Raw genomic sequence first — 23,646 nt, forward strand, 5'->3', positions numbered from 1 at the left:
GAATATTACTCTATATATATATCGGATTTACCGATTCTATGAATAACTTTAATAGTTTTCGACGTATAATATAGGTTTAAAGTCTACTACGTTATCTCCTAGATAGCGATTAATATCTTTCGATATCGATCTTCTATATTTATCTATAGCGATAATACGAAGTCGAATCTATTCTCTAGACCTTTAATCTCGATAGCTATATAACTACTTATCTCTCTAGCCTCGTCGGCTATATATAGACTACTTATCTTCTCGCTAAAACGTATCTCTCTTATATCTTCTACTAGATCTTCTTTCTATATTTTAGGGGATCGAGTACGATATTTCTTAGTACTACGCGTTTAAATAGGCGTTAATATCGATATAGTAGGTCGATAACGACTAGAAGCTTCGCTACTTATATCTCTATTACTAGATAAGAAATAATCGACTTCGTAGATAGCGTAAGTTATATATTTTCCGCCGAAAAAATATACTATATTAGTAGAAGTAGGCGAATTCGAGATAGATACTAAAACGTACTCTAAGAATATCGACTCTCGATAAGAATCTAGTTTAACTATACGAAGATATATTTTATAATATAGATTATTTACGATATTTACTATATACTCTATAAGAGTATTCCTAACGTATATATTAGTAATATCTCTTTAACCGTAAAATTTAATAGATCTCCGAGAAATACGGCTATATAGCTAAATCGATAAGCTATTATCGGGAGAAAAGAACTACTTCTAGTACTATTTCGCCTAAATAATAGAATTAACTACTATATCGCTAGGCTTAACGCTATAAATATTATCGTCGATCTAGAAACGAATTAGTAACTATATCTTTCGATATAATACGGTATATTTACGAAAGAAGTCGTCTTTATCGTCTTAGTTACTAGTAGATCTTTAATTATCTTCTTAACTTATCGATAGTACGGAGTATTTAGAACTTATAGTCTAGTCGACGTTTTAACTTATCTAGATAATATAATAACTATAATAGTAGTTATAGAATATTTAGCTTTAATCGATAAAAGACTTAGAGCTTAGAAGTATAAATAACTAGAAAGAGATATAAAAGAAAGTAAGAAGAAAAGAAGTAAAAGACGTCTACTTATACTCCTTAAAATCTCACTAGATTAACCCCGGATTAGCTTCGAAGAGTAACGGCGAGTACTATTACGCGTATAGACTCTCTTTACTTATCGTCTTAACGACCTTAATTTACCCTCGATTTATTTAGCTTTACTATTTCGGGCGTATATACTACTTCTATAGCTAAAGATAAGAGATATATACTCGCTTTATATATCTCGATCGATACCGAAGGTATAGATACTATAGATACTTATTCTAACGATAGAACTACTTAGGAAACGAAGTATTTAGAATATAGGAATACTATTTTATTCTCTATTATAATATTAATAAAGGTACTCGACGTTCTTCGACGACGAATAAGACTATTTAACGGTCTAGATAGAGGAGGATATAATAAAATAGGTACTCTACGTACTAAGTATTATAAAGACGTCGAGGACCGTCTTTCGATCTCGACTAGCGTCGTACGCTATCGTATAACCCCTAGAAAGTATATAGTCTGACGAGGCCCTAGGCCCCGTTGAAATAGGACAAGTCCTCCGTGAAATCACACTACGGACTCGGGCTGTAACGTGATTGCACTGTAAAGCGGAAGGCTGCCAAGGTGGGGAGCGAAATGCTCTCTTCGCCGAATACGAGGTACAGGTATCTTGGATGTACGCATCGATTCACTCAACGGCATGATTTGTACAGGATGTCCGATTTTAGAGCCTCAGGCGCTCGATAATCCACGTTCCTGGTGCAATTGCCCCATGGAGTGCAGTTTCACCCGACTCCATGGATCTGAGAAACATTTGACAGTTCCTTACAAGTAAGAGTGCCTGTCTGTTAAAAGTATTCGCATGAAAGCATGCGAAATTCTGTGGTGTTCACACGAGCAGTTTTGTTCGAGCCTCATCATATCTTGGAGGGATTCAAGTATCAGTGCAGCAGTATTAATTCCGCGGTGTTGAGGGCGCTCTTCAAACTCTAGCAACACGAAGTGAAAAGTCCATCGGAACATTTCACCCCCAGCAGTTCTTTATCTGCGACCGGGGCACGAAATGCATTGTCATTTTAACTCCAACACGAGCAAAAGAGAGGGAAAAAAGATGGCTGCCCAGGGGTGCCTCTCAACCCCATGACCATGATGCTCCGGGCAGGCCGGTGTGAACGAGCCTCTTCGATTATGCTGGCAATGAGGATCTTCGAATGACGCCCAAAGGCCACCATAAACTTGCTGATCAGCCACGGCTGATGTCACAGTGCCGATAACATCGTCAGCAGAGGAAACCGCACCACGAGATCCTAGGGACCCTGGAACGTCAGAAAGCACACTGCAGGTGAGGCCTGTCAAATTTTGGGTTCTGGTCATCGGTCATCGGTCAACCCCATGACGGTATCGTCAGATTGAATCACTCGTCGAGGGTGTGCATGCAGCCTCAGGCTGCCGGCTGATCGGCAAAGGCAATGTCGACACAGCGGTCGCAGATCCTATTTTGCTAATAGGTCATATAGGCAAGCAAAAATATGTTCATTTGCAGCAGCGTGGACAAGGAATGCTGAGCGATATCCAAAGCAAATGACTGTCATCATCTTACAACACAATCGATATCATCATTGAATGCTCAGAATACAATCAATTATGCCTTGTCTTGAGGATGGCGGGTTTCCTGGGTGAGCTGCCCCATTTTGAGGCTATGACGCCCAACTGCGGCCTTCTGTGTCCCGGCCATCAACTTTGTGGATGCAGTGGTTGTCTGCGCGGATCGTTACGCGAAATAGGGCGCCTGCTCTGGCCCCAAAGTTCCCGGGTGGCAAGATGTGACAAGGTGCCTATAAAGCTGGCCTTATTGTGTCTAACTTCGGACGTCTTGCCGTTGGCATGCCGGGGCACTGCCTACCGAGGCCTTCCGGACAGCAAAGTCAAGTCTCGGGCGCCCCAGGTATGCCTCAGCTTGGAAGGCACTCGAATGTTATTCAGGCGTGGACTTGATGACAATAATGGACTCTGAAGGCGGACGTGAGACAGCTGGCAACTGGCTGACAGTCTAACATCATCCGTGGATTCAGCGCATCATACGCCTGCTTGAGTCGTGGCACGTTTTGCAAGATCTGCCATCATCTTACAATGGGAAAGTCATCACGACGAATGGATGTTGGAATCCTCCTATGGGAGAAGTATCCAGACCATTTTGCAGTCGATCCGAAAAAAGAGACCCACACTGGCAGGTCAGATGTTTGGACAGTTACGGAGAGAAAGGGAAGCTTAACATTTGCAGAGAAGTGGCAAGGGGGGTTGGCACAAAGGAATCGAGGAATGGGAATCTGCATGGGAAATCCTTGGGCGGCTGTGTAGCATGACGTCCTTTGGTGGACGCTCATGATGCAAGTGATCGACGAGGCTGTTGCGGAACTCCAGGATGCTCCCATTCCCCCAACAACACAACCCTACCGCATCATCGGTGGTTCTAACATGCAAACGAAGCCTGGTGGGTGTTAGGTCGGTACGAGTAGTTTGAAAAATCTCCATTCACATATTCTCCCAAAGAATACAGATTAACTGTTACCCGCTACAAGCAGTGAACCATCTCCCCCGCTCACACTTGAACCACTCTCGCTACGAAAATCTAAAACAATTCACTGAAATACAAACATAAAGTTAATTGCTCAGTAGAAAAGACCCAGTGTAAATGGCGAATCATGTTAATTGAGACAAATAACATATATAATACCGTCCAGCGATACGGAATGCTGCATGACGGAAATGCCCCAAAATCATCTGGGCATGTAGACGGCTAGTAATACAGTGCGTGACGCCAGACCAATGCGAAGTACCTCTCATAATGTCGCTGGAAAACAGTAAATTCCCACAAATCGACCATCTGGGTCAAGGGCAATGGCAGAGCAAAGAGATGCTCGAATTTTGTCATGAATTGGGCAGCCTTGAACCGATCGACTGTGTTGTACATTGCACGGTATCGTAGTCTCCGTGGAGCCAGAGTGACATCATCACGGTGGTACATGGTACTTTCAGCTGACGAAGTATTTGGTGTTAGTTGAAAGCCATGAGGCTGGTCTAGGGCGCAATGGCATTGATGCTAGTGGATTGCTGACGAAAATGTCGAAAAATGTGTCGAGCGCTCAGAAAGATGACCTCGAAGAAGAGCTGCTATGAGTTCCCTGCTTGGAAAGTCCTGATTGTCCACCGTGGGCGTCGACACCGTGGGAAGGACTCCGTCGGCGTGCTGATCGCGTGGCTGCGTCCATTTGTTGTCTGGTGTGAAGGTGCATCATCCGTGAGTAAGATGTCATGGCGGCGACAGGGTCGGCTTCGTAGTTGATGGTCTCTTGAGGAGCGGTGAGATATTCGACTGAGGCAGGCATTTTGAGAGGTTTTGAGAGTGGGAGAACGATTCGATGGTGTCTATGGAATGATGATGTTTTGACGGTTTGAGATCGCAGAGAGTCGCTAAATGCTGAATGCAGCGGACATGAGCTTGATGTTATATGTTATATGGTTAATCTGATGAAAGGGGGAAGAGAAATTCACGGCCGAGGATCCAGACAATATATACCATGATGAAAGTTGAGGCACCCCGGGGCTGGACAGTATCTCATCAGTCGAGTAGACGGGAAGACCACGGGCTGGCCACTGAAAGGGGGGCCAAAGCACCCCCTGTCGCGCAGATTCCTCAAAGAGGGTGGCGTCCAGCGGGCCAGTGACGGCGTGTAGGCAAGTCAGCGGGCTTATGCAAGTTGCCGTCAGTGTAGCCACTCTCTGCCGTCGTTGTCTAACTCGACAAGGATAGTATGACGATCAGAAGAAGGGCAAGTCGGCCTCCGATCACGGCCAAAGCTGTGATTCCCAACGACTTTTTGCAGATCGGGCAAATGACACAATGCGAAAGGGCATGCTGGCTGGGGGGAGCGACCCTGCCGATCCCTCGAGCGGGATGGTTAGTTCAGGGTCTAAGGGCGGAGTCACGCATGGTGACCGCATCTCGCGTCCAAACGGTTGGTCTCTCTGGATGAGGAGTGGAGGCTGTTGGTTGTCGGTAGACACTCATGGCCTGTGTTCCAATGGCTAGGGTCAAGATTCAAACTTGATTGAAAATTGTCCAGCTACCCGGGCGTGTGCTGATAAGCAATCCAGCATCTCAGTGGCCGGACTCTATAAGATTGTCGGTGGAGCCACACTGGAGCACCAGAAGGTCTCGAACTCAACTCTCATATGGAGGAGTGGCTAGACGCCCGTTGATCAAGAGTCAGTTGCAGTGAACATATCCCCCTGCAATGTAGCCATGCCAGCACCTCGCGACAACTTACAAGAGCTGACTCTTGAAAGAGCAAGCTGGCGTTGAGGTTGACCGGTGACAGAGTGCACATCGTCATCGATAGGCTCTGAGGCAGCCAGACCCGTGCGAGTTTCCGGGAGGGAATCTACCTACCTGTACCTACCCAGCCTGAGGTACCTATTCGACGTTTGCCTCAACTACGTAAGCAGTAGTAGGGGCAGAGAGACGACAACGAAAACAGGGGACCCGATGATGTATGCCAAGCGGCCTTATTAATAACTCTATTTTGACGGAGATTTTTCGATTGGGCGCATCGAGCCAGCCTTGCGTGTGCCAAGTCGTGGTCTGAGACCCCCAGCCAATTCCTTGGAGTCGTCGTCGGGAACGTTCGACCTGCAGATTTGAAACAGCAAGGGTTGGTTCGTGTCGAAAGGCCGTCCATTGCTCAAGAGCCCTGCCCACCAATGTACACCTATGACGATGATCCTGGCTCGTGGCAGGGTTCCAGATTCTTCAAACGGTGGCCTTGACGCGATGATCCACAGACAACCTAACACAGAGTACATAGTACAACGTAGCAAAGCAGTCCGAGACACCCTTGTCGGACGGTAAATAGGAACTAGACCATTTCGTCGGCAAGTCGTTCAATTTTGCGCCGCAGCTTTGTGGTGTACATGTCGCGAGGCAGCGCGAGTTCCTTTAACCATCCAACGCATTTCTGCTGCCTTGCCGGACCCATCTCGTTTGAGCCTCGAAACTTTTCTTAACATAGGATCTCAGGGCCTTCAGGCATCCAACTGGGTTCGACGCGCACGCGACATGGTTGGAGGCATGTCGGTGGAACTTCCCTACAGATGCTCTGCCTGCCGTGACTCTTGTCATGCGCTTTCCCGATTCTCGCATCTGGCGCACGAGGTAGTGAGTGCAGCTAGCCTGTGGCGTGGACAAAACCCCAACTACTCAGGCCTTGTGCAGTAGCGGGACATCGTGTCGATCCCTCAAGGGTCCTGTCGTAACCCCACATGTCACACGTTGCATCATTCTACCGTTGTGCGTTCTTTTATTGCGGTAGTCGAGAAGGACTCAGGCCCTTTTGCAAACAAAATCTCGCCATTCTACATTGTCGCCGACCTGGCGACCTCGGGAGAGGGCTCCTTTCGAGACTTGGAGGCTGATGTATTCTCTGTTGTACCCAACTGTTACCGCCTTCCGGTGTAGCCGTTACTACCTCCGTAGGGGTCTGTTGGAGGCATTGGCCAACCTGCAGGCGGCGGAGGCGGCGGTGGCATGTTTGGTGGTGCAGGTGGAAACTGCAAACCATTGAATGCAGGGTTCCCAGGATGATATAGAGGTGGTGGAGGTGGAGGTGGCCATTGGCCGGACCAATTGATAGGCCGTGGAGGAGGAAAGGGTACGCCGCTTTGTTGGAATGCTGGTAGCGGTGGTGGTGGTGGGAACGGCAAGCCTGCAACTGTCGGGGGCGGTGGAATTGTCGGCATGTTGTTGAAAGACATTGGGGCAGGCATATTCGGGGGTTGTTCGGGCCTAGCGCCTCTCCAATCTGGCGGATGCGAGCGGCTCCTCGATCTTGGCCAACTTCCCTTGCGACTGTCACTTCGTTCCACGCTGCTGTCTCTCCGCCTACGCCGAGAGGGTGACCGGCTGTAACTTCGCGACGACCGCGAGAGATCCGTAGAGTTGCTATAACGTCGACGCTTGTAAGGGGCACGTCCACGACTTCGGCTCCGGCTGACGCTCGAACTATTTGAGACGGCACGAGGTGAGCCACTAGCATCACTCCTGCCGCGCCTCTTCATTCTCTCGCAGAAAGAGCGCGACCAACCGTAGTAAGTGTCCCCGAGTAGATCGCCAGCTTCGTCACGGTAGGAAATCTGACCCATCTCATCCATCTCGGGTTTTGAACCCTTACTTTCGAGCTTCGACAGTTTATCATTCATTGTTTGGATATCAGCCAGGAAGTCTGTCAACGCATTGACCAAACTCTCGTCAGCTGGGCCGCCCGAGAACCTCAACGCCTGAACGTCCTCTGGTCGGATCGGTTGTGAGCTGTTAGGAACGATGTGAGGCATCAGGTTACCCGCAGGTAGTTCGTAGTATGGCAGAGAGGGATCACCGTGTGTTGTAGGTAGCATATACAGTGGACGCTTTGCCTCGCTCTCCGACTTGGATTGTTCTTGTGATGTATTCACGACCGAACGCTCCACGCCAGCGACAGCATCATCGAGCTGGGCGAACACATCCCTGCCGAAATATTGTTCTTGTCTCCATATCCCCACTAATTCCTCCAAGCGTCTCTTGACTTTGGTCTTCTTTTCTGAAGCGGCAGACTGAAATAAGTCCAGCAGGTAAGGCTGCAGGGAGCTCGTGGCACGGTCCAGGACACCTTCTTCGGTGACGTGGTGTTTTGAATGATGGAGAAGATCATTCACTAGGTACAGGATGTGTAATCGCTGTCGCGACAGGCTAGTTTTGACCGTAGGATCTGATGGCGGAGCAAGGTACTTCGATACTGTGGTCAAATATTTCCCCAATGCAGTGGTCCTCGTAGCAGAGACAAGGACATTCTGAGAAAGCCATTCTTTGCATGTCTATCAGTCTTCAGTCAACCCAGCTCCTCAAGATGTGCGACATCCTGGAATTCTCCAGACCTGTATGTTGTGCCTTGAGCAGCGAAGCAGAGCAGCTTCGAACGCGCTGTGGAATTCGGGAAAATCATCTCGAGAGACCTTGACCACATCTGGACGGAGTAGCGAGGCCGTAAATGACGCTTTGGCTATTGACAGATGATGGGCAGCCATGGCGGACAAGTAGAGACGAGGAAATGCGGTCTGAACTGCTGAATGGAGCGCAACAGAGAGCGCGCAGAGTCGTGGTTTGCGGAGTGTGAAGTGCCAGCACTAGTGGTAGGGGCATCGCAGTCAAGATTCTCGGCGGTGGCTTGTCCTTATCGTAGCGCAGTATTCCCGATAAGCAACCGCAGGCCGCATATCGACACAGCACCACTGTTTGACTTATAGCAGTACTAGTAGCACATGCCAGTCACGGTGTACCTTGTAGATTACACAGTAGAAAGATGATCCTGCAAGTGCTACTACAATGTAGTGGAAGGTACTCAAGTTTACTGGAGGTACATTTCGCCTTCTCGCTGTAGCGCAGCAGAGATCTTGAACACAGGTAGATACCCGTTAGGTACCAGGTTGGTACCAGGTAGTCTTCGCTCGTGGACCACATTGCTTGGGACATCTCGCCGCATTGCGAATTGCATTCCTTCTATTGCGCCCATAATTCTTAATAATTATTTACACTCATCGGGCGAGATAATCTACACTACTATGTTGTATAGCACGGCCAGAAGAAGCGAGTCTTGCCAGATATCACTGTTGAAGCTGCTGAATTAATAATAATAGTATGACTGTACCTGACAAGGCTGCGGGCCCGTTCCGTTCGTCTCGCATGTACCTTCCGCAGAAACCATCTGGCGCCTTGCCTCCGCGTGGCGTGACTGTGAGGCCGTGGCTTTCGCAGCGAACGTCTTTGTGGTGCCCTGTCAGTGTGGACATGATCAATTCGAATCCTGTACAACTAGAATATAACGGCGTACTAAGGTACTACTCCCCCGCCCAAGTTGTCTGATCTTCGGCAGCGATGCTACCGGGAAATTTGGGCATCTCAGGCCACCGCATCCAGACCCTTACCTGATATATCAGCCTGCCAGTCCCCTGCGCGTATGCCTTTCGGAAGCACGCAATTTCTCCAAATCCCACGTACTTCAAGTGTTCCCCTCAGGTGACTCGATGCCCAACAACCACAAGGTCCTCGTTTGTTGATCTCTACATTCCACGACCACAAAGGCGGCACCAGTCCCTTACAAACAGTACTTTTCTCGTCGAAGACGTCCTTCTCATAACTTAAAGTACCTACTTTAGCAGACCCTCTCATTATCTCACGCACTCGCACTCCATCAGCCCTCACACCCCGCGAACTCGTACCAAAGTATAGCGAACACCATAGCCTCGTTTTTACAAAACATTAAAGCTGCCACCATGAGTCTCGCCAGTGCCGCTACACACTCTTTCTCACAAAACGCCATCCGCCATTTCTCTGCACAGGCACCCAGACAGGCAACGCGACTTCAATCAGCCGTTGCAGGCACTTTGATTACCTCGGCCGTCGTTCTACCTTTTGTCCCGCCGGCAATTGAATCTAAGCGAGAAAGAGCATCTGGGCATCCGAATGCATCGAAGAAGCAATATGCACCTCTGTGCTGCCACGCCTAAGATGGACGGACAATAAATTATATTGACCACACAAGACTTGACGGGGCGTTATGCATTGGGCTGGGAACACGGGCACTGGTTTGCAACGGAAGGATCAGCGCAGCACACACAGGCGTTTTGAAGATTTGAAGTGCATTTGGAGCATGGTACATTGCATGCACGGTCCTGGACTTAGGGATCCGCGGACGATGGTTGTACAGAATGATGGGCTTTCCCATTGCCAGCATCAGAGAATACCTTGAAGCTGTATAGTTTTTCTGAATCCCAGGCAACTGCCAAATTCAACTGAACCGGTCACCCTTCTTGCTGCGGTATGGTTCTGCGGCTTCGTACTTGCTCCTTTCTCGCACTCGCTGATCATTATCCACGGGCGCGTGGCCAACCGGAGCCGCATCCTCACTAATTTCGCTGCTTGGGCTTCCTGCGTGATCCAGTCCTTTTGTATTGTGTGTGCCACTGTTGGGGTCCGTCTGTTCCTTCACCTTCTTGGTCTTTGTAGAAGAAGCGGTATTGGAGGAGTAAGCCTGTTGTTCTAGGCGACGTTGAATAGACTTTCTCTTCATCTCCTCCTCATGACGCGCAGCTCTGTCGGCATTGATGGATTTCTTCGCGAAGTAGTATGCGCCTCCGCCAGCGACGCAAAGCACTCCCCAGCCGTACCTATTCACAGCAAATCAGTTGTCGCCCATAACAGGGACATAATCTTGTAGATGGAAAGGCGGTAGCCAACACAGCAGATACAGCCCAAGCTTGTCTTCTCAGAGAGTATGGACCAGGGCAGGAAGGCTGTCGTACCAGGTTGATTTGATCTGAGAAAGGTCAGCGAAGTGTGACAGTTGCGCATAAGCGACTTTAACTCACTGTGTTCATTTTGTATCAGCACCTCTTTTCATCCCAGAGGTTCTATATGGAATACAAGCTGAACAATCTTCTCTACGAGGTGAGAGTTCCGGGTAGATATGGATGTTAAAAACGGTCGGGAACTCGGGGACCATGCGAGGCAATAATACGAGCCTCATGCAAGTAATTGTTCTGCCGGAGGTTACGGCGTTAGATTGGCTCCATCCGCAGAAACTTTTCTCCGACGCAAGTCCGGGCGCCAACCAGAAAAGGACCTTGCATGAGTCAGCCGGCCAGGCACAAGGCAGCCTGCGCCACTGACAACTACAACTTCAAGTTGGACCTCATCTCGCTCTTGCCAACGTCTTCGCTTCAACTCTTCCACAGGCCCTTCGCTCGTTCTGGCTCATTCTGGCTTGTGGTTCATCATCGCCGCTTGAGGATACTGCGGCAAAGAAAGCCTGATGTCTCTCAAACGAAAGGCCCTTGGAGATGGCAGTGCACGATCGTCGAAGCGCTCTACCCCTGCTCCGTCAACTCCTATGAGCATCACCAGCGATGATGACTACGAGGGATCAGACGCCCGTTCGCAAGCTGGCAGCGACAGCGAGAAAGAGCACATTCGTAAGGCGAGAGCGAAGCTGGATTTCAGCTCCTTTCAAGGGACCAAGCACAGACAACAGACCTCCTCCATATTTGGCGATAAAGACTTCTCCTGGCTGTCCCTGAAACCCGACCACGAGAATCGACCATTATGGATAGATCCCAACGTCTCGATTGGGTCGAAGAAAGGACCCAAGATCATTCTTGAGAGTTTCTCTCCGTTGGCGGCGCAAGCCACGGACCTGCTTACCACGATCGCAGAACCACAATCCCGACCCACGTATCTCCACGAATACAGGTTCACCGAGCATAGTCTGTATGCCGCCTTATCGGTAGGTCTACGTGGTGAAGACATAATCCGTGCTTTAGAAAAGCTTTCGAAGACTCCTGTCCCTCAGACCGTGATCGATTTCATCAACAGACACACAAAGACCTACGGCAAGGTCCGGCTGGTTTTGAGAAATAACAAGTTCTACGTGGAATCGGATGAACGCGAAATCATAGACATGCTGTTAAGGGATCCTATCATCGGGCCGTGCAAGGCAGCCGGCACCGACGTCCAGGTTGGAAGGATTCAGACAAAAGCAACGGTGATTCAGGGTACCAGTAATGCAAAGGGAATGAAACAGGCCGACCCAGGCAATGCAGAAATGCCCAGAGACGACCCCACAAAGGAGAACGAGGCGATGATGGCTGCTCTTCGGGATGAGGAGGATGAAGATACCTATCGGGAGGCGCCCAATTTCGAAATTGCCGCGAACAAGCGTGATACTGTTGCGAAGCAGTGTTTGGATATTGGCTACCCTGCAATCTCGGAATATGACTTTGCCGATGACCATGAGAATCCCACGCTCCCGATTGACTTAAGGCCTCAGACACAAATTCGACCATATCAAGAAAAGGCACTTAGTAAAATGTTCGGCAATGGCCGTGGCAAGAGTGGCATTATCGTCTTACCCTGTGGCGCAGGCAAGACGCTTGTCGGTATTACAGCTGGGTGCCATATCAAGAAGAGCATCGTCGTTCTTTGCACCAGTGCAATGTCTAGCTATCAATGGGCGAACGAGTTCAAGAAGTGGTCTGATGTCAAAGAGGAAGACATTGCTGTTTTCTCCGCCTCTGAAAAGCGGCGGTTCACGGGGGATGCGGGAGTGCTGGTCACGACCTACTCCATGATCACAGCCGGGGGCAAACGTGCTTACGACACGCAACAGATGATGGACTGGGTATATAGGAAAGAATGGGGATTGATGATTCTCGATGAGGTGCATGTCGTTCCCGCCAAGATGTTCCGAAAGGTCGGCGAGAACATTCGTGCTCACTGTAAGCTGGGACTTACGGCGACGCTTCTACGAGAAGACGATAAAATCACTGATCTGAATTTCATCATCGGGCCAAAACTCTACGAGGCAAACTGGATGGAGCTTGCCGACCAAGGTCATATTGCCAAGGTGCAGTGCGCAGAGGTCTGGTGCCCCATGTCGATGGAATTCTACCAAGAATACCAGAAGGAAACCACTCGTAAACAGGCGCTGTACTACATTATGAACCCGGTCAAGTATCAGGTCTGCCAGTACCTCATTGACTACCACGAGAAGCGTGGAGACAAAATCATCGTCTTCAGTGACAACTTGTTCGCGTTGCAACATTATGCCGTCACCATGAAGAAGCCATTCATTTACGGCGACACCAGCAACCAGGAAAGAATCAGCATTCTCGAAAACTTCCAGCACAACGAGTTGATCAACACCATCTTCTTGTCCAAGATTGGCGACACATCGCTCGACTTACCCGAAGCCACTTGTCTCATCCAGATCTCGTCACATTACGGATCCCGACGACAGGAGGCGCAACGCCTGGGGAGAATCCTACGAGCGAAGAGGCGTAACGATGAGGGGTTCAACGCCTTCTTTTATTCTCTTGTGTCCAAAGACACGACGGAGATGGCATACAGTGCCAAAAGACAGGCATTTCTCGTCGACCAAGGCTATGCGTTCAAGACCATCACGCATCTGGCCGGCATGTCGGAGATGCCTGGTCTCGCGTACACCACTGCCCGCGAGCGCAACGAATTACTCGCCCATGTCATGCTCCAGCAGGAAACTGCCGCTGACGTCGAAAAGGTCGACGACAACATGTGGAGCCATTTGAGTGCCGGCAATGGGCCGGCTGCAAAGGCAAAGGCCAAGAAGCTGCAGGTTCGCAGACAAGCTGTTCTCATGGCTGATGCGAGTGGTGGAGGTACCATGGCTCCCATGTACCGCGAGCAAGAACGCAAATCAAAGAAGAGCCAGATGCCCGAGAGCGAGTGGTTCCGAAAAGAGGCCCGGCGTCGCGAATTGGCGGCCAAAAAGCGCAAGAAGGAGAGAATGGAAGCGGAGAAAGCTGCTGGTGGTGGCGGTCACAACAACGCATACTAGTAGTATGCTGTTTCGAATATACTTTGAATCACCACCACATGCCGAGTGTATCTCGTCCTCTGGGTCTTGCGGGTCTCATCGGTGGTACGGGCCGGACTGATCATGATGAAGTTACTATCCATGCAGTACGAGCAGTGGCTTCAATAAACCAAAAAGGATCTATAAGATACCTAGTGTCTAAGGTACTATACTTTAGCATTATGCTCCATGCTGCGCCATGCCTCGCTTGCCTGCCTATAATTACATTGTACCTCTAATAAACTAGTAGGGGAGAAAAAAGCAACCCTGCAGCAGTGACCGAAACCCTCGATTCTAAACAGTGAGAATTGACTACTCCATGCCAGTGCCCCATACAGGCAATTCCCTGGATTGCAGTCCACCGTATAAGTCGAACATTGATCCCCAGAAGAAAGAGACCCTCGACTTCCCGTCGACTTTAGGCCCCCTTACACTTCTCGTACCGAGCCTGGAGCCGGGCCGGTACCAGAGTTCAAGTTGTGACCATGCCCGTGGCCGTGGCCGTGGCCGTTATCCTGACCTTGAAAACTGGCACTTCTACCAGTGGCAGCGCCGCCAACGCGACTGACCAAGCCACCAAGATTAAGTCCCTGGACGCCCTGCACAAGTCTGGATCCGACGGCGTCGACAGCACCCTTGGGTTGAGACAGACTGGGGCCTTCTCGCTTGCCCTCGGTGGCAACCTGGAAGAGCTTGACATGAGTCCCATTCCACACACCGACGCGGGCAACCGTTCCTCCAGCACCAGTTAGAGTGGCTGCGGTGGACGAGGTAGGAGCGATGTTCATTTCGGCCGTGAAAATCAAAGACCACAATACTGACATGTACCATCCCAGAGATAGCGGAGACCACTCAAACAGATGAACCCTGATAGGGCTGGGAGAGGACAAAATGGCCGAGATGGCGGGTTGTTTTGCAGTGGCGGGGATTTGGGTTCGGAAGTCACTGATGCCGCCAACAGGGTCACGGTCGTCAAGGGCTAGGGAGGAACGGCGTGAAGATGGGTTCGAGGGGGAATGGTTGCTGTTGTTGTCATCACTAGGCTGGCCATGGTGGCTGTTGCGAGCAGCAGATCTTTCCGAAGCTGAAGCCAGCGGATGCGACGAAAGAACTTTGATCACAGTGAGGAGTGTGTGCAGAGGGAGTTCGGGGAGCCAGCTCTCCAGCCATTCTGGCGTTGGAGTGAAAGCGCCCCGACCAACGCTGTGCGTTGAGGTTCCTCCAAGACTGATTGTGCTGTTTTGGCGGGAAAACGTTGGCGCGCCCGCGGGCATCTTTCCTCGAGCCTTTTCAGACATGCCGTGAAGTTGAATTGGTACGCTCTCGTCGGCAACCGAGGATGATGCTATAGAAGGAGGCCGTGATGTGCGCGGCGCCGCGTGAGCCGAATGAGAATGGGAAGCAGTTGGCGCTTCCTCGTCATCATGGTCAGAGTCGTCAGAGTCTCCGATGGCGAAGGTGCCGTCCATGCTGGTGTCTGGTGTTGGAGAGGGCGGGACACCTCGAGTTGGCGAGGCGACAGTGTCCATAGTAGACGACCTCGACAGGCCGTTACTCACGTCGTTGAGGGCATTTTCTTTGCGTCGTCTCGATGCTCGTTCAATCTCGGCGTGCCCTCCTTCAAGGGTAAACTCTCGCAAGGCCAGTATCCGCTTCCTTGCTCGCCAAACAGCATATACCAGGTTGGCATTCGACACATATTGATGCTCAATCATGGCATTGATGGATTCCAAAAGGGCCTGCAAAAGTAAATGGTTACTTTCGTTGGCGAGGAGAAAGCTGGGCGACGCCATTGAAGTGAGAAGCTGCACCAAGCGGGTGCTGGCGCCAACCGAAAGATTTTGCACGTAGGCTGCCATATTATTGATAATGGCAAGCAGTGCTGGGTAGACAGCTTCAAGTTTGCCCTTGCTGCCGGTGATTAAAGTGTGAATTGATATTATCAGGAAGTCCGCATAGGTCCCTTTGAAGTTCGGTATCCGGATGGACGGTGGCAGAGTTTCCTGTGCTTCGAATCTTTTGTTCAGGTTGTTTCCGAAGCTTGACTCGACGCTCATAGTCTGAAGGACAAACACGCACATGCGCACGATGCCCTGCTTCGACACGTCTGTTTTGTACTCGATAGCATAGAATAGCATCAGGATGACGAAGTCGTGGGCACGATTTGATTCGATGATAAATGCTCGAAATCTCTTGTTGCACTGGAGCGCTTCCCAGTATAACATGATCATTTCCGGGGCCCATTTGACCGACTTTTGGCTGCCGGGGAGGTATGAAGTCGTCGCTTGCATTGGCTGGCTCAGCACTTGAGTCATGCCGTCCGCAAGAAATTGGAAGTCCTCTGGTCTGTGCAGGCGACCGAGGTAATGGCGATAGTAGTTCTTGTGCGCCGGTCCATTTCCATCCTCGGGAATCGGATACAGTAGGAGAACAAGAAGTAACTGCAGACTGTATACGACCAGAGTCTGCTTGGAATCCCGCCGGACAACGTGGTCATAGGGGAGTCGCCACGATGAAACGTTGGACTTGATCGTGGTGTTGATCAAAGAGCACAACACGGACAAAACAACCTGTTTATCAGGGTTTGTGGCCATATATGTTATTGATCTCACCCCTCGGGCAGGCAGGACCGCAGAAGGCATGTACATGGCTTTGCTGGTCAATGTCAACAGAAGCCGGAGTACTTCACATCTGTTGTTCTCCAACTCTTTGTTGGTTGGAATCGACGTCCTGCTCCCAATGCCGCTCTGCCAAATAGCATATGTGACTTTACTCTTTGCCTGAGGCAGATGAGGGATTGTAAACCCTGCATAGAAGAGGAGGTCGGTCAGTGTATCGATCAGCTCTTCGGCAAGTGGCTTTGCTTCTTCGAAGTCCTGCTCCTGGTCCTTCTTGTTCGCTTCATCTTCCTCTTGTTGTTCGTCGAACAGCACCTCTCCGGCGACCGGTGCTCTTCGAGTCCTCCGCCGGCGCATCCCCCAAAAGAAGTTCTCCTCCCAGTCGGCCAGATGCTCCGCTTCGTATACATAAGGAAGCAATCTTGTCAGGATGCGAATGCAGTTCAGCGCGTCTCTTTCGGGGGCCAGGTCTGGGTCTGGAAAAGACGGATGGTTCTTGAGTACATTGAGGCGCGACGTCACGGCTAGTATAAGGGTCTCCAAGTTCTCGAGGGCAGCATCTCGGGTTCTGCGAATATCGGCATGAGTGAAGAGGCTGAAGACATCTTCGACAGATTCAGGCAGCTCCCAGAACTATACTAGTCAGCCATGCTATTGACAATGGGGTTGCCCTACTTACACCTGTCCAATATGGGTCACTGGCCGGGATATTTCTCTCCTCGGACAGCCTGAAGATGCCTTGCTTGAAGACCAACTTCGATTCTGAGGCACCCATGGCGCAGACAAGTCATTGCCGCCCAGGCCGATGCGTACAAATTATACTTGGAAGCAGCAAAAGGACCGGTGAGCAAGGAGAGGAGAATGGAAGTGGTTTACGAGGCTGGAGTGCATGGTATGCAGTGCGTCCAGTATATGCTGTCCTACCTCTGTTGAACTGTTGCACCGAGACCCTGAACTGCGCAGTCAGCGACTGGCACTACGTAGTAAGTGCCCGAAATGGATTAGTTCAACTTGGCAATACGGACATCACGTGCAAGGCTGGGTCTGCTTAGTCAGCGCAGCTGGACTCACTTTGCTGCGCCTGCATGTGCTGAGCGGACCGGGTCAACGATACGGCGAGTCCATTTCCGAAGCCGCCTGCAACAGTTCTGTGAGGCGCTGTTGTTGGCGGCATGTAAAAACACGGTATAGACAATCTGCAGCGTTATAACCATTTGTTCCGAGTTTGTCTTTCGGCCGTAACAGGGGTTCTCTTAGCCTGACACATTCTTTGATGAGTGATCCTTGGGCGCTCGATGCGCAGCCAGTGATTGTTCTGGGAAGTGTTTGCCTCGGTCCCCGGTTCTGGGGTTCAATCATCCCCCCACAAGATCTTGTTTCCTCCAGAGCAGTGACTTTCGCTGCGCATGCACAACACCTCGGTCCAATGTTAGGGTCAGCAGGACTGGAATGGCTATTTGAATATATGTGCCAGTGATACATCCGTCGCATTATATCTTTACCTTTCTATAGTCTTCCTTCCGCTCACTCCTCTCTTGGTGCCTCTCCTGTTATACACCGCGCTCCTGGTCCGCAGGCATAACCCGTTGCCCCTAGTGAATTGCGACCTTGTTCTAGAAGATGGGCTTCGACACAGAACTTACTCGCCGGCTCGGCATCAAGGGTAGAGTAGACGAGTCCTTCACCAGTACGCCATTCTAACAGAAGCAGTGCCCGTGGTGCAGGGTGGAATGCAATGGGTCGGATATGCTGAACTGGCAGCTGCAGTGTCAAATGCAGGAGGATTGGGCATCGTGAGTACGCCCGTTTACACGAAGTTTGTGTGGCAGTCATGCTGACCTGGCAATGTACAGCTCACTGCTCTCACCCAACCCACACCCGAGGACCTGCGTAAAGAGATCCGAAGGTGCAGGGCCATGACCAAAAACCCCTTCGGTGTCAACATTACCCTCCTACCCACTTTGAACCCTCCGCCGTATCTCGAATATACTCAAGTCGTCATCGACGAGGGCATCAAGGTTGTAGAGACTGCAGGCAACTCGCCTGGGCCTGTCATCAAAAAGTTGAAAGAAGCCGGCATCACGGTCTTGCACAAATGCACCACCATCCGACACGCCCAATCTGCCGTCAAATTGGGCGTCGACTTCCTTTCCATTGATGGATTCGAGTGCGCCGGTCATGTGGGGGAATCAGACATCACCAATTTTATTCTACTCTCCCGTGCGAGACAAACACTGAAGGTTCCTTTCATCGCTTCGGGGGGGTTCGCGGATGGCCAAGGGCTGGCAGCTGCTCTGGCTCTCGGTGCAGAAGGTATCAACATGGGCACCCGATTCATGTGCACTGTAGAAGCGCCGATTCATGCCAACATCAAACAAGCAATTGTCGACGCGTCAGAACACGACACCCAGCTGGTCATGAGACGGTGGACCAATACCTCGAGGCTGTACAAGAACAAGGTGGCCCAGCAGGCTTACGAGGTGGAGAGGACTAGCCCGACGGGTAAGTTCGAGGAGATCGCACCATTTGTGTCCGGTCAGCGTGGTCGGCAGGTTTTCATCAACGGGGACAAAGACTTTGGAGTATGGACTGCCGGCCAGGTTATCGGTTTGATCCACGACGTCCCGACATGCGCGGACTTGCTTGAGAGAATTGAGAGAGAGGCGGTCGAGTCTATTGAAAGATGCCGAAAACTGTATAAACCTCAGAGCAAGCTATGATACAGCCACAGGGGGATATGTGGTTGGCGCAATGGTGGAGGGATGGCTGCTTTAGACTTAAAGCATGGTTCTTACAAGATACTAGATAAGACAATATACCACCATGATCACAACGAACCCAAGTCCGCCGGAGAAAAAGAAGTATGATATATTTATTCCGCACTCACTCACGGGTACTGTTGTACATAGTACTGCGCAACTTGAACCCCACATGCCAGTAGTAGTACGGTTGTGATGCTCCCCGGGCCGGCCAAGAAATTCGAGCGGATTCGGAGCTGAGGGGAGACGAGGCGGCCCGTCTGGTCATACGTCGGATCTTGCACTTGTATAAACGAACACCACGTCTCAGAACTACTCTCGACGCCTCAGCGACTGAACACAGTGTCTGATCATGTCGAGCAATAGTACGGCTGCAAGCATTGACGCGGCAATAGCCGAATTCTTCTCGACATGGGACATATACACGACCATCCTGGCCATCATTCTAACCGTGGTCCTCATCTGGCCCATATTATCAGGACGAGAACCTGACACCCACCCATTTTTGCTGGTTAGACAAGCCCAGGTCTCGCCTGTACGGCAGCCTGGTCACTCGGCTGTCTATCGCGCCGTCGACATTCCTCACGGATATCCGCTCCGTACAGGACTAGGCGTCAAGGATCCCGGAGCACCAAGATGGACCGCCGGCCGACCAGGGGATCTGCGTGACATCTGGCGAGCGGCAGTCCGAGGACCCGTCAAGGAGGATGGCACGCCGACCGGCCAGAAAAGCAAAATCCTAACGGTCCACGGCAAGGACCAGGTCATTGAACATGGCTTTGATGAATTGACCCTTGGCATCAACGTCGTCGGCCAATACGTGAAACGCAATAACGGGCAGTCGGTAGCTGTATGCTTGTCCAACTCGGTGGAACTGCTGTCTGTTATCTTTGGTACGATGTTTCTCTCTTATCGTTTGTGCAAAGAAATGTTTTATTCTTTCTTCGTTTTCCTAGCTAATACGATGTATCATGAACCAGCCGGCTCATTCTACGGCTTCTCCACCACATTGGTCCCGTACGGACTTAATCCCGACAAACTCAATGCTCTCCTATCCCAAACAAACGCGGACTTTGTGGTCGTCGAAGCCGGTACTCTCGACCTCGACACGATGCAGTCGACGAGCAAGGCCATCAGGAACGTCATCTATGTGACCAACCCGTCGAACCAGCATATGAACTGGTCAGCCAATGCGCCCGAAGGCCTCACTCTCGCATCATGGCACGAGCTCGTCCAGAAGAATCATCGCAGTACGAACTCGGAACCCTTGCCCCTGGACAAGGACTCGCAGGTGCCGCCCGTGTCTATTTTCTATCCTGGCGCGAATGGGAACTATGATCTTGTCAAGTATTCCTCCGAGGTACGTATACACCACCACACCACACCTTCCTACTGCATCGTCCTCAGGTCTATCTCCCATCCGTCAATTTACTCCCCCTGTGGACGGCAATACTAACAGCAACCCCAGAATCTCGTCTCAGGCACCGCAGCCCTTCAAGCAACATTAGTCCGCGCCTACAAGCTCAGTCCCGACGACACCGTCCACCCAACAACCAGCCTGACAGACAGCTACACGCTCTGCTGGATCCTGGCAGCCCTCTACTCCAACGCAAGCGTATCACTCAACTCGGTTGCCGGCGACAACGTGAACCTCGAGCAAGCCACGGCACTAAGCCGGCCGACTGTGGTGATTGCCTCTCCATCCACAGTCCAATCGTACCTTCAACATCCGGCCACCACCAAGCCTTCCAGTGTGTCCAAATACATGTCCAAACGGACCCTGAGGGCAGGAAATCTGCCGGCCAAAAGCGCAAGCACATTATCTTCTTCGCTGGCGAGGGTGCGCGTATTGCTGATTCCGCAGTCGACCACTTCCAAGCCGGAAACGCGTCTGTCTTCGTCGACCTTGCATGCCCTGCGAACCCAGCTGCAGTGCCGTCTCGGCTATGCGCTGACCACGCCTCTGGTCGCTGGGGCCATTGCCCAGACTAATATTCTCGATTATCGTGACAAGGGGGATCGAGTTGTCTGTGTTGGTGCTCCGCTGAGTTCGGTCGAGATCCATGTCTCGGGTGACGAGAGTGAGATGGACAGTCACACTCCGAGGGGAAAGGTATGTACTAGAGATTACTACATCTCAATTTCCCACCAAAGAGAAATGGAACGCTAACCTCTTTCCTTGGATGCTACCTATAGATCACCGTCAAAGGCCCCGCCGTCGTCGGAGGCAAGATCTCGCTCGACGTCGAAGGCCAGATCGATACAGACCATACTCTGCTTCTGGTCTAGTCTTGACAAAAAGTCATGCGTCTACCATAACAACAATGGTACCTATTGCCGGTCGCAGCGCAGCGCAGCGCAGCCTTGCGTACCTAGGCATCATTTACTTTTTACCCAAGCAAATCTAGTCATATACATAGCAGGCCAAAAGACTCTCATGATATTAAAGCAACCAACCATTAGAATCTAGACAAAAAAAAGCAATTCCCTTCCGATCCACAATATCTCTCTTATATTTCCATTCCAGCAGGCTCTACTATACTGCTTCGTAAAGGAATTGCTATGGTGAGCTCATCGGCTAAAGATATATCATGTCCTACTGGAGCCTGGATCTGAATCGAGTAACCAAATCACTGGATTATTTCTATCCGGAGCCAGAACCAGAACCTTCAAGAGCATACTACTGTGCAGTATTATTGTAGGTCGAACAGCAAACGTGAAAAGGAAGAAGTTTTGGCGTCTTTCAAGACATAATGATTGTGAATCAATCACTCTGATGAATCTCATTTTGGATCTCTGGGGCTAACTAGTACTGACTGTAGTACTGGGGTATCTCTAAACTAGACAGAACGCAAGAACTGATGAACCACCAGCTCACAAGTAACAACAGTAGAAGCAGTCTGCTGTGTTTCTGTGTGGTGATTATGATGGCTCCATCACCTGTTGAAAAAAAGCAAAAACAAAACAAGCCCCGACCCATGAGAAGAAATAGAAATGCAGAGAATTTCCTGTGCATCCGCCCCTGTTGTCGTATGGTCGCCAGTGGCATTGTTGTTGTTTTGTCCACGAACCCAGAGAATGGTCGAGTCATGTGGATCGGATGTCGAGAATGTCGTGGCAAGAAAAGAGGTAATCTTCCAGTTGTTGTGTTGTTGTCTTTGTGAGTGGAGTTGCATTGTGTTGTGTCCGATCCACTGGCTAAATACCGCACAAGCTGTGAGTCCGTCCTGTCTCTCCTGTTTTTCTTCCACAACCATTTCCAACTTCCAACCTCTCTTCCTAGGATCAATGAACAAAGCAAAAGGAGGCAGAATGCACAGCCGATTCTCTGCTCTACTCGAAGTGAACATTCGCTTCTGCTGCAAGGGCAGCATCCTGTTCAGCAATTTCGCGTCGTTCTTCGACTTCGGCAACATCTTCCGGAGCAAATTGATCAAGACGCTCCAAGCTCTCCTGCCACAGCTCATGCAGAACATTGGTGACATCATCGAATGCATAGGGATACTTGCTAAACCACACCTGGAGCTGGAACATGACAGACGCGCCGCCAGAATGACCAATACTGCGCTGGAGTTCCTCACGCTCGAATGCGGCGATGAGCTGATCCTTGAAGTACTGACGGAAACGATGGTTGGCCGCTCCTGTCTCGTAAATGCGAGCAGTGTACCCAATGACTTGCTCGGAGAACAGATTGCAGCCTGCACCCTGAAGCAAGCCGGCGAGTAGGGTGTAGTTGTTGTAGTCTCTGGCAAACTCGAAGATCCGGTTGTACGATGCATTTGTGGCAATTTGACCTGGGAACAGGTTGAGAGCACAGATCAACTTGTTGACATTGCCGTCTTGCATGAACTTCATGATGATGCGAAACTCTGCAGCAGTGCAGCGGCTGAAGACGGGGACAGTGGCGTTTTCGTCGATGATGGCTGGGATGCGCAGACCGGGAAACATGATACCCCAGACACGACGGGTCATCTTGAACTCTTGGAGGTCGACCATGACGCAGACTTGCTGATTGAGAAATTGTCTAAAAATGAACTTGTGGTTAGCATATATCTTTTTCACCATGGCATGTGTGAAGTGAAAGTGAAGTGAAAGTGAGATGAAGTGAAGTGAGATAATGATTCTGATGTTCGCCAGGCACAAAAGTGCCACCATTATATTGGAGAGGGTGGGTAATCAGCTCATAAGTGTGAAAGACAAAGACATACTCCTCAGTCACGCCAGGTGGAAGGCAAAAGTCAGCTTCATTGTACGGGGTGCCAGCTGGAAGGATATATGCAGCAGGTTGCGGGATCACAACTTGGCGACCAGCAGCAGTATTGGTAGTATTGACGGCATTGCCCGCAGAATGGGCGCCTGTATCAGTGATGACTGTTAGTAAATGACTCAAGACTGGTTGTTTCAAGGGAGTCTTGTGTAGCAGATACTTACCAGGATCATTCATCTCCGCGACAGGCTCTTGGGTGTTGGCAGCTATTGTCAATGGTCTTTCAGAGGCTTTGGAGACACGGCGGATGCTTTTATCAATGCGTCTGAAGGGCTTGAGGATGGTTTGGGAGGCGCGCATGGATGGGTGGGAGGAGAGAAAAGAAAAGAGAAGAGGGTGAAGAGGATCCCGCGAAAGTGTGAGATAGAAATACCCTCAGTCGCGCCAAGCGTTAATTCATGAATTTGGAAGTAGATGTTGGGAGGCCGCCATGATATCGATATGAAAAC

The 23,646-nt window shown here is 50.5% G+C and overlaps 8 protein-coding genes across 8 annotated transcripts; 4 read left to right on the forward strand and 4 right to left on the reverse strand.

Annotated features, from left to right (window-relative positions):
* Window positions 1–1,673: 1,673 nt before the first annotated feature.
* On the forward strand, window positions 1,674–3,732 carry HMPREF1120_03326 (uncharacterized protein). The gene has a single exon (XM_009157389.1). It carries the CDS (start codon window positions 2,738–2,740, stop codon window positions 3,089–3,091), a length of 354 nt encoding a protein of 117 aa, XP_009155637.1. The 5' UTR covers window positions 1,674–2,737; the 3' UTR covers window positions 3,092–3,732.
* On the reverse strand, window positions 3,554–8,556 carry HMPREF1120_03327 (uncharacterized protein). Its single transcript, XM_009157390.1, has one exon. The coding sequence runs from the start codon at window positions 7,525–7,527 to the stop codon at window positions 6,574–6,576; it is 954 nt and encodes a 317-aa protein (XP_009155638.1). The 5' UTR covers window positions 7,528–8,556; the 3' UTR covers window positions 3,554–6,573.
* A 397-nt stretch (window positions 8,557–8,953) lies between these two features.
* On the reverse strand, window positions 8,954–10,676 carry HMPREF1120_03328 (uncharacterized protein). The gene is made up of 3 exons (XM_009157391.1): window positions 10,534–10,676; window positions 10,468–10,481; window positions 8,954–10,332 (listed from the first exon to the last, which is right to left on the reverse strand). Exons 1-3 carry the CDS (start codon window positions 10,540–10,542, stop codon window positions 9,954–9,956), a joined length of 402 nt encoding a protein of 133 aa, XP_009155639.1. The 5' UTR covers window positions 10,543–10,676; the 3' UTR covers window positions 8,954–9,953.
* Window positions 10,677–10,830: 154 nt separating this feature from the next.
* HMPREF1120_03329 (DNA excision repair protein ERCC-3) lies at window positions 10,831–14,722 on the forward strand. The gene has a single exon (XM_009157392.1). The coding sequence runs from the start codon at window positions 10,977–10,979 to the stop codon at window positions 13,533–13,535; it is 2,559 nt and encodes an 852-aa protein (XP_009155640.1). The 5' UTR covers window positions 10,831–10,976; the 3' UTR covers window positions 13,536–14,722.
* On the reverse strand, window positions 13,662–17,460 carry HMPREF1120_03330 (uncharacterized protein). Its single transcript, XM_009157393.1, has 3 exons — window positions 17,243–17,460; window positions 16,851–17,121; window positions 13,662–16,804 (listed from the first exon to the last, which is right to left on the reverse strand). Exons 2-3 carry the CDS (start codon window positions 16,944–16,946, stop codon window positions 13,982–13,984), a joined length of 2,919 nt encoding a protein of 972 aa, XP_009155641.1. The 5' UTR covers window positions 16,947–17,121; window positions 17,243–17,460; the 3' UTR covers window positions 13,662–13,981.
* On the forward strand, window positions 17,361–19,008 carry HMPREF1120_03331 (enoyl-[acyl-carrier protein] reductase I). Its single transcript, XM_009157394.1, has 3 exons — window positions 17,361–17,834; window positions 17,882–17,964; window positions 18,025–19,008. Exons 1-3 carry the CDS (start codon window positions 17,792–17,794, stop codon window positions 18,889–18,891), a joined length of 993 nt encoding a protein of 330 aa, XP_009155642.1. The 5' UTR covers window positions 17,361–17,791; the 3' UTR covers window positions 18,892–19,008.
* Window positions 19,009–19,200: 192 nt separating this feature from the next.
* Window positions 19,201–21,425, forward strand: HMPREF1120_03332 (uncharacterized protein). Its single transcript, XM_009157395.1, has 4 exons — window positions 19,201–19,823; window positions 19,911–20,290; window positions 20,399–21,043; window positions 21,127–21,425. The coding sequence occupies exons 1-4, from the start codon at window positions 19,283–19,285 to the stop codon at window positions 21,217–21,219; spliced, it is 1,659 nt and encodes a 552-aa protein (XP_009155643.1). The 5' UTR covers window positions 19,201–19,282; the 3' UTR covers window positions 21,220–21,425.
* An 838-nt stretch (window positions 21,426–22,263) lies between these two features.
* Window positions 22,264–23,497, reverse strand: HMPREF1120_03333 (uncharacterized protein; the record flags this gene model as incomplete). Its single annotated transcript, XM_009157396.1, has 3 exons — window positions 22,264–22,954; window positions 23,139–23,286; window positions 23,362–23,497. The coding sequence occupies 3 exons, from the start codon at window positions 23,495–23,497 to the stop codon at window positions 22,264–22,266; spliced, it is 975 nt and encodes a 324-aa protein (XP_009155644.1).
* Between the last annotated feature and the right edge of the window lie 149 nt (window positions 23,498–23,646).

This window comes from Exophiala dermatitidis, assembly GCF_000230625.1.
Source record: "Exophiala dermatitidis NIH/UT8656 unplaced genomic scaffold supercont1.3, whole genome shotgun sequence".
Taxonomy (NCBI): domain Eukaryota; kingdom Fungi; phylum Ascomycota; class Eurotiomycetes; order Chaetothyriales; family Herpotrichiellaceae; genus Exophiala; species Exophiala dermatitidis.

What these genes read in the sequence shown, in the direction of transcription:
- HMPREF1120_03332 (XM_009157395.1), top strand. Translation starts at nt 19,283, where the DNA reads ATGTCGAGCAATAGTACGGCTGCAAGCATTGACGCGGCAATAGCCGAA. An exon ending in TTGTCAAGTATTCCTCCGAG is followed by an intron (nt 20,291 to 20,398) that starts GTACGTATACAC and finishes CAGCAACCCCAG; the next exon opens with AATCTCGTCTCAGGCACCGC. An exon ending in GTCACACTCCGAGGGGAAAG is followed by an intron (nt 21,044 to 21,126) that starts GTATGTACTAGA and finishes TGCTACCTATAG; the next exon opens with ATCACCGTCAAAGGCCCCGC.
- HMPREF1120_03330 (XM_009157393.1), bottom strand. Translation starts at nt 16,946, where the DNA reads ATGGGTGCCTCAGAATCGAAGTTGGTCTTCAAGCAAGGCATCTTCAGG. An exon ending in GTGACCCATATTGGACAGGT is followed by an intron (nt 16,805 to 16,850) that starts GTAAGTAGGGCA and finishes TGACTAGTATAG; the next exon opens with TTCTGGGAGCTGCCTGAATC.
- HMPREF1120_03326 (XM_009157389.1), top strand. Translation starts at nt 2,738, where the DNA reads ATGGCGGGTTTCCTGGGTGAGCTGCCCCATTTTGAGGCTATGACGCCC.
- HMPREF1120_03331 (XM_009157394.1), top strand. Translation starts at nt 17,792, where the DNA reads ATGGGCTTCGACACAGAACTTACTCGCCGGCTCGGCATCAAGG. An exon ending in TCGCCGGCTCGGCATCAAGG is followed by an intron (nt 17,835 to 17,881) that starts GTAGAGTAGACG and finishes TAACAGAAGCAG; the next exon opens with TGCCCGTGGTGCAGGGTGGA. An exon ending in ATGCAGGAGGATTGGGCATC is followed by an intron (nt 17,965 to 18,024) that starts GTGAGTACGCCC and finishes GGCAATGTACAG; the next exon opens with CTCACTGCTCTCACCCAACC.
- HMPREF1120_03329 (XM_009157392.1), top strand. Translation starts at nt 10,977, where the DNA reads ATGTCTCTCAAACGAAAGGCCCTTGGAGATGGCAGTGCACGATCGTCG.
- HMPREF1120_03327 (XM_009157390.1), bottom strand. Translation starts at nt 7,527, where the DNA reads ATGCTACCTACAACACACGGTGATCCCTCTCTGCCATACTACGAACTA.